General features: G+C 48.9%; 1 protein-coding gene across 2 annotated transcripts; it reads left to right on the forward strand.

Moving 5' to 3' along the window:
- The first annotated feature begins 410 nt into the window (after window positions 1–410).
- Window positions 411–8,525, forward strand: thop1 (thimet oligopeptidase 1). Of its 2 annotated transcripts, XM_062395397.1 has the most exons (14): window positions 411–506; window positions 1,810–2,016; window positions 3,333–3,481; window positions 4,080–4,187; window positions 4,313–4,415; window positions 4,490–4,647; window positions 5,326–5,461; window positions 5,961–6,103; window positions 6,363–6,586; window positions 6,727–6,928; window positions 7,014–7,200; window positions 7,562–7,690; window positions 7,985–8,121; window positions 8,245–8,525. In XM_062395397.1, exons 1-14 carry the CDS (start codon window positions 494–496, stop codon window positions 8,404–8,406), a joined length of 2,058 nt encoding a protein of 685 aa, XP_062251381.1. In that variant the 5' UTR covers window positions 411–493; the 3' UTR covers window positions 8,407–8,525. The 2 variants fall into 2 exon arrangements, with proteins under 2 accessions (XP_062251381.1, XP_062251382.1); XM_062395398.1 differs by lacking the exons at window positions 411–506; window positions 1,810–2,016 and adding an exon at window positions 2,081–2,818.

Here is an 8,525-nt window from a genome sequence, read left to right on the forward strand (position 1 = left end):
ACAAGTATAAGTACTAATAAAACAAGTCATACAATAATTGATAAAAGAAAAGAACTAAATGTTTGAAATTGAATCATGACCCCATCTCAATAATAAAACTAGCGTTCAGGATAAAAGTAGGTTTTAAGCTTTGATTCATATGACTGGAGGGATTATTCATCATATCCTCAGACTCTGAAGTTTAAAACTGTCCCCTCAAGTCTTCAAGTCTCCAACATGGAAGTACGTTAGTAATATACACTGTACACGTTTCTATATATAAATACATATATACATATTGAGATAGAAATGTATATGCGCACGTAAAGAATGAACCATGGTGAGATGTGTGATTTAATTTGTCTGAATCATCAATAGTTTGGTTGGGCAGCTCCCTCAGGGCGAGCTTTATTCTGAAGTGTGAGACCGGAAGTGTTGTTTCCCTGTGGTTAGCGGTCTGAAGCGTGAGCGTCAGAACTCGATCTGTGAGCAGCCTGCAGGAAGCGACTCCACGATGGGACCGACAGGTGAGTGACACCTGGGGGGGTGCACCGTGAGGTCCCGCTGTCCTTCCCTCTGTCTCCACCTGTCTGTGTCTGTCTCCGTCTGTCCCCGTCTGTCTCCCTCTGTCTCTTTCTGTCTCCATCTGTCTCTCCGAGGACCTCCGGGTCCACACGGGGCTAGCCGCTAACGCTAGCTCGCGGCTAGCCCCTGGAGCAGGTGACGGTCGATCCCCGGTTCGTTCAGGGACCGACCCGGGGATCGTGTTTCCTCTGGGGTTCAGGCTCCGTGGGTCTCTGGGGTTAGCATGTTAGCTCGTTATGCTAAGTCATTGAGCTAACCGTGTAGCTGCAGTTCCTCCTCCCACTCGGGATTCCTCTGGATTATCAGCACATGATACACAACATGCAACACAATCTGTCAAATATCAACACAACTGATGGAAACGGTTTGAATCAGTTTATGAATCCTTGATGTTCCTGATCCAGAACCAACCACCAGTTTCTCTGAACACGTTCATAATACAGGATACTTTAATATGTGTATTCATCTTTATACCTCACTTTAAAAACGAGACGCGTTTTCTCAAAGCAACACTGTGTAACTGTTGCTGATCAACAGCGCCCCCTGCAGCCTCACATGAGGCACTCTGCTGCTCTCTGAGTGAAGTGTGTTCATGATAAATCAAAGAGTCCCACTGGATATTACCCATGATCCTCTGCTTCCTGACCCTGAAGAGCAGATGCTGTAACTTATCCACCAAACTGTTCAGGATTCTTCATGTTTCAAAGATTTCCATAGTGTCCTCACCTGTCATCACCTGTCCTCACCTGTCCTCACCTGTCCTCACCTGTCCTCACCTGTCTTCACCTGTCCTCACCTGTCCTCACCTGTCATCACCTGTCCTCACCTGTCCTCACCTGTCCTCACCTGTCTTCACCTGTCCTCACCTGTCCTCACCTGTCTTCACCTGTCCTCACCTGTCCTCACCTGTCCTCACCTGTCTTCACCTGTCCTCACCTGTCCTCACCTGTCATCACCTGTCCTCACCTGTCCTCACCTGTCCTCACCTGTCTTCACCTGTCCTCACCTGTCCTCACCTGTCCTCACCTGTCTTCACCTGTCCTCACCTGTCTTCACCTGTCTTCACCTGTCTTCACCTGTCTTCACCTGTCTTCACCTGTCTTCACCTGTCCTCACCTGTCCTCACCTGTCTTCACCTGTCTTCACCTGTCCTCACCTGTCTTCACCTGTCTTCACCTGTCCTCACCTGTCTTCACCTGTCCTCACCTGTCCTCACCTGTCCTCACCTGTCCTGTCTCGTCCCAGGTGAGGTGGTGCTTGACAGCCCGGTGCCGGTCTGCTCTGAGAACCGGCTGCGATGGGACCTGAGCCCGGAGCAGGTCCAGCAGCTCTCTGACGAGCTCATCACCAGCACCAAGCTGGTGTACGACCGGGTGGGAGCACTGGACCTCGGCAGCGTCACCTTCGAGAACACGTTGAAGGCCCTCGCCGACGTGGAGGTGGAGTACACCGGTACGTGTCCACGGAGATTTGTCCACAAGTTGTCTTGAGTTGGTCAGAGTCTTTTAATCAGATTGTTTTCCTCATTGACAGATTCAAAATACTTTTATTATTGTAGAGTTTGAATGAAGAGATTTCTCTGTTGAACTTCACTCAGAGAAGCAGTTCACTCCGACCCTGTTGGTTCCTGAGTGATCACATCGATACAGAGCTTTGATCAGATGTTCTACACAAAATATGATTCTTATCATATTGGAGGAAGAAAAACTGCTTCTTAGATGAGAACCAGAAAATTAGAAATGCATAAAACAAAGTATTAAATCATTTGATACTTGTTATTCTGTTTGACTGGATTGACAGCTACTGCGATTCTCTCTCCTGCCGAGTGACAGGTGATTAACTCACAGCCGTGGAAGGCGAGTCCACCTGTGTTGGACTTTTCCTTCAGATGTGTCCTGACGGCCATTAAAACTGAATCAAGCCGGGGACACAGAGTCAAAGCTTCTAACGGCGGCTGAAACAAAGTCACAGACTCGTTTTGTTCAACGCACCAGATCTTTTTCTGCAGCTCGCTCCGTTACGGAGGACGAGCCTGAGGTGAAGAGGTCACAGGACTCGGGCAGGTCGTCCATTGTGAGCGCTGCAGTGAAGCCGAGTCAGCAGAACCGTCAGTGTGTGGAGGTAGAGGCTCATCAGCAGTTTGTAGAGAAAGCAGCTGAACCAGCTGCTGCTGCACAATGAGCTCCGAGTCTTTGTTCACACAAACACCTGAAAACACGATTCCCCCTGCGCCGCTGCTGGAACAAGACGGAAAGTAAATAATGAAATTAAGATACAATACAAATCCAACTTAGCAGATCAGATATTACATCAGTAATTCATTAGTGTCAGCTCAAATTGAAATTCACATGTAGATTAAATTTACAATATAGTAAATGGACGAGGATGAGGAACTGGTTCCAGATGAGGAACTGGTTCCAAACTGGCCCTGGAACTTCCTCGGTGGAAAAGAGCTCTTGTTTGTCAACATGAAAACTAAACATTTTCTGAATAAACAATCCAAAAAAATATGTAAATCTTTACATATTTTCCGTTTTGAATTTAACCCACTGCACTGTCGATGAAAATCAATCATCAATTAAAATAATGTTTTAGTAAAAAATGTATTGATGTTAATACAAAATAAATCAGTAGATTAATCCAGAATAATCATAATCATGTTTTCAGTTGTCGTCTCCTGTTTATTCTGAAGTGAAGAAATCCATCAGTGATGTTTCTATTCTAACTGACCCCGCCCCCTCCACATTTGACCCCGCCCCTGTTCTCAGTCCAGAGGAACATGTTGGACTTCCCGCAGCACGTGTCGTCGAGTAAGGAGGTCCGAGCGGCGAGCACCGAGGCCGACAAGCGTCTGTCCGAGTTCGACGTGGAGATGAGCATGAGGGAGGACGTGTACCTGAGGATCGTCGCTCTGGAGGTGAGCTGACGGACGCACGGCCGACCAATCAGCAGGCAGATGTATTGGTAGAGTAGATGAGAGACTCCAGGTCCGTCAGGCGTCGTCTGTTCAGATCTCACGTGTCACCGGGTAACCTGCACAGGCAGGAAATGAGGTTGCCAAAATAAAAGAGCCAGTTCTTCACCTCTTCAGAAGATAATCCTCTGCCTCTGAGAGTTAGAATGAGTAGAAGAGACAGAAGCACCGACACAAACCTGAACCAGGTCTGTGAGGAAGAAAGAGACAGAAGCAGCAGCTGTTTAATGCACTTCAGAAGAGAACCTGAAATAGCGCCACCACCTGGCAGGAGGACGGATAGTGACAGGTAGCACGGGCGTGAACTCACTGTAAAGTGGATTTAATAGATTTACTCTAGATTTAGCAAAACAGGTGCCAGAGTCCTGATGTTCCAAAAAACTGGATTATTTACACACAAATCAATGATCCATGGAAAAACAAATCTCATCTAGTTAATACTTCAACATTATTAAACTCTATCTACCAGTATTTGGACCGAGGCCATGCACAACACAACGGCTGAGTCACAGCTGAATGTCGTGTCTTTGTGTGTGAGCAGAAGAAGCTCGATGCCGGGAGCATCACCGCGGAGTCGAGGCGTTACATGGAGCGACTGATCAAACTGGGCAAGAGGAACGGCCTCCACCTGCCCAAGGAGACGCAGGACGTGAGTTTGAGTTCAGCAGCAGACGACTGGTGACGTCACCTCAGATCTGAGACCAGTGACAGCTAATACTCCAGCATCAGACCTGTTCTGCTCCTCCTCTTCATCCTCCTCTTCCTCTGCTGCAGGAGATCAAAACCATCAAGAAGAAGCTGAGCAACCTATGTATAGATTTCAACAAGAACCTGAACGAGGACACCACCAGTCTGTGCTTCACCAGAGACGAGCTGGGTGAGTGCTGCTCTGCTGTCAGTCGGTCACAGCTGCTCGTCCTCAGTCAAGAAGCTAAGATCTGTTGGTTTCAGGCGGCCTGCCCGAGGACTTCCTCAGCTCGCTGGAGAGCGATGGAGACAAGCTGAAGGTCACTCTGAAGTATCCTCATTACTTCCCCACCATGAAGAAATGCTTCATCCCAGAAAGCCGCAGGAAGCTGGAGGAGGCGTTCAACTCCCGCTGCAAAGAGGTGAGACCAGACAGGACGTCTCACTCTGCTGTTTACATGTTTCTACCAAATCAGTCTGGATGGACTCAAATAAAACAAATATCTATAGATCAATAAATGTTGAAATAAATAAATTATTAATAATTACATACAATAGTAGCAGGACCACAGACTTTAAATATAGATGGACGACACATCTGCACTTCCCCCCCACTGTACAACATGAAGCCAAAACATCTCCGATACAAACGCTGCCCTCTTGTGGTTATGAATTATTTTGCAGTCGGTTAGTTCAGTAGTGACTGGTGGGCGGAGCCCAGGTATCAAGGTCCCGCCCATACATGTTCTCTATCATTCAGGAGTCAGATGTCTCAGCTGTCAATCATCACGTCTCAGCCTGTTTTTATATCATCAAATAACTGATTCAAATCAAACTGATCAGAAACTTAAACATCAGAGAGAGAAGAACGTCTCAGGAATAAAGAGTTCATTTTGAATCATAGTCATATTACAGATGTTAAACTGACAATAATAATTTTGACTGATTTATTATAAATCTATATCTGGCTGAGTAGAACCTACAGTGGCCTTCAGGTGACAGAATGACAATCTGTTCTCCTGTAGGATCATGGATCCTCAAACTGGACATCACCAGAACCCCAGTTCTGGTTCTTGACTTCCTGTTCTGTGTCTTCTCAGGAGAACTCTGCGATCCTGAAGGAGCTGGTGGAGCTTCGGGCTCAGAAGTGTTCTCTGCTCGGCTTCAGCACACACGCCGACTTCGTCCTGGAGATGAACATGGCCAAGTCTGGAAAGAAGGTGGCCGGCTTCCTGGGTGAGTCGGACCAGCTGCTGAGGTCACGTGTTGTGAGAGCTGCTTTTATTTCTTTGATCATGTGATCGCATCAGGCAGGTCGTCCATGTGAGCGCTGCAGTGAAGCTGAGTCAGCAGTTTGTTTCTTCTGTAAGACACGTTGTCCAATCACGTCACAGATCAGGTGTTCAGTCGACCTCAGTGACTGTGTAACGGTGGTAAAAGTACTAAAAGAAATGTGGTCCACAACCGACCAATCACAGAGGAGGTGGGTGTGAATGTTTACACAGCGGAGCCAGAACCTGACCCTTATGGTTGTGGTCACCTGACCATCTTCCATTTTATCTTCTGCAGCTAAATTATACCAAAGTTCAGTTTCAAATAAACACTGGATCTGTGGTTTCTGTTTACGTTGTTAAGAGGAGGAGATTCTTTGTTTGTTCAGCAGGACTCTGGCCCCAGGCTGCCCCCTAGTGGCTGTACCTATTTAATCACTGCTGCACATTGACTTCTCTTTCAGAGGAACTGGCCTGTAAACTGAAGCCTCTGGGCGATGAAGAGCGGGAGGTCATCCTCAAACTGAAGGAGAAGGAGTGTCAGAAACGGGGCCTGCCTTTTAACGGAGAGCTACACGCCTGGGACACACGCTACTTCATGACCCAGGTGAGAGCTACACGCCTGGGACACACGCTACTTCATGACCCAGGGGAGAGCTACACGCCTGGGACACACGCTACTTCATGACCCAGGGGAGAGCTACACGCCTGGGACACGCTACTTCATGACCCAGGGGAGAGCTGGATTGGATCTGTAGCTGCCTGTCTCACAAAGAGCAGCTCAGATGGAGACGTGACGCTGCAGCAGAGGAAAGTTCCTCCTCCTGCTCTTTCTAATCCATTTCCTCTCTCTCTCCCTCGTCCAGGTGGAGGAGAAGCAGTACGCAGTGGATCAGAACCTGTTGAAGGAGTACTTCCCCATGGAGGTGGTGACTCGAGGTCTGCTGGACCTCTACCAGGAGCTGCTGGGTTTGTCCTTCGAGCTGGTGGACGGAGCCGCCGTCTGGCATCCTGACGTCACTCTGTACAGCGTGAAAGACCGTGGCAGTGGACGGGCGGTGGGACAGTTCTACCTGGACCTCTTCCCCAGGTCATCTTCATGAACACACACACCCTCACACATCCAGTAACAACCAGTTCAAATCCCACTGTAGCAGAAAAGAGGCGACATATGAAATATTCTGCTTCTGAGAAACAATCTGAAGCCAACGTGTGTCTCCTCCTGCGCAGGGAGGGGAAGTACGGCCACGCCGCCTGCTTCGGCCTCCAGCCCGGCTGCCTGCTGCCCGACGCCAGGCGCCAGATGTCGGTGGCGGCCATGGTGGCTAACTTCAGCAAGCCCACGTCCGATGCGCCAGCACTCCTGCAGCACGACGAGGTGGAGACGTACTTCCACGAGTTCGGCCATGTCATGCACCAGCTGTGCGCTGAGGTCAGTCAATATGGAGGCGGAGCTGTGAGGAGATGTTAAACGTGTAGCTACAGAATGTTTCTTAAGTGCGTGCGTGTGCGTGCAGGCGGACTACGCCATCTTCAGCGGGACTCATGTGGAGCGAGACTTTGTGGAGGCTCCGTCCCAGATGTTGGAAAACTGGGTTTGGGAGAAGGAGCCTCTGCAGAGGATGTCGAAACATTACAAGACCGGCAGCGGCATCCCGGAGGAGCTGCTCGAAAAACTCATCAAGTCCCGGCTCGCCAACACCGGTACGTACGGTACCTCACCACTACTACACATGTGATACTACTACTACAGATAACACACATGTAATACTACCACAGATATGTAGTATCAGAAGTAGTGCACTTTAGTATCAGTCGACAGTTGAATGTCGTCAGAATCATTTGTTTTGTCTCTTTCAGTTGAAGTAAAGTTTTGTGGAATATTTTTTTATCATAAAACTTTTAACAGCAAAATAAAATGTTCACATCAAAGTGTCATACACTGTCATCCTGTGCATTGTGTTCTCCTGTTGTCGTCACTGTGTTACTTGCAACCTGTCACTCACAAGCTGTCAGTGCGTCCAGCGTCTCAGCTCTGGTGTCCCTCGTCCCTGTGACTCTGCAGGTCTGTTTAACCTGCGGCAGATCGTCTTGGCCAAAGTGGATCAGTGTCTTCACACCAGGATGGGCCTGGACGCTGCCGAGGAGTACGGACGCCTCTGTCAGGAGCTTCTGGGGATTCCTGCGTCACCAGGTCACTTGTTTAATGTTTCACCGGCTCGAATGTTCAGAAAATGACTTCCCCCCCAGTGGCTCAGTGAAGAACTACACCACTGCTCAGTTTAAAATGAGAGAAGCCATTGTATATATAAATATGAAATAAAATGAAAACTGAAATACCACTTGTTCTGAGCTGCAGTGTTCAGTTTGAACAGTAGGAGGGGCTGTCGAGGCATGCAGACTGCCTCCTCCCCTCTGACCTCCCCTCTGACCTCCCCTCTGACCTCCCCTCTGACCTTCCCTCTGACCTTCCCTCTGTGTCCCACAGGAACCAACATGCCGGCGACCTTCGGACACCTGGCTGGCGGCTACGACGCTCAGTACTACGGTTACCTGTGGAGCGAGGTGTTCTCCATGGACATGTTCCACGCTCGCTTCAAACAGGAAGGAATCATGAACCCGAAGGTCAGAGCCCGGTTTCCTGTTGACACCATGTTTAATGACTGACCCGGAAAACACTGTCTGCAGCCTGATTAGTTGACCTCTCATCAATGCATGTAACTGACTGTCCCCTGATTGGTCCTCCAGGTGGGGATGGACTACAGGAAGTTCATCCTGCGGCCCGGCGGCTCCGAGGACGCCTCAGAGATGCTGAGGAAGTTCCTCGGGCGGGAACCCAAACAGGAAGCGTTCCTGCTGAGCAAAGGACTAACGCTAGAGCAGAACGCCGGCACGCCGTGTCCATGCTGACCAATCACAGCAGCTGGCTCCGCCCCCACAGAGAACAACAGACTGAGGTTTTCTAGAAAAAAAAAGTAAAATGTGTCCAAACATGGAGAAAATGAGTTGAATAAAATGATTTGAAGTGA

The sequence above is a fragment of the Platichthys flesus genome, chromosome 9 (assembly GCF_949316205.1).
Source record: "Platichthys flesus chromosome 9, fPlaFle2.1, whole genome shotgun sequence".
Lineage (NCBI taxonomy): Eukaryota > Metazoa > Chordata > Actinopteri > Pleuronectiformes > Pleuronectidae > Platichthys > Platichthys flesus.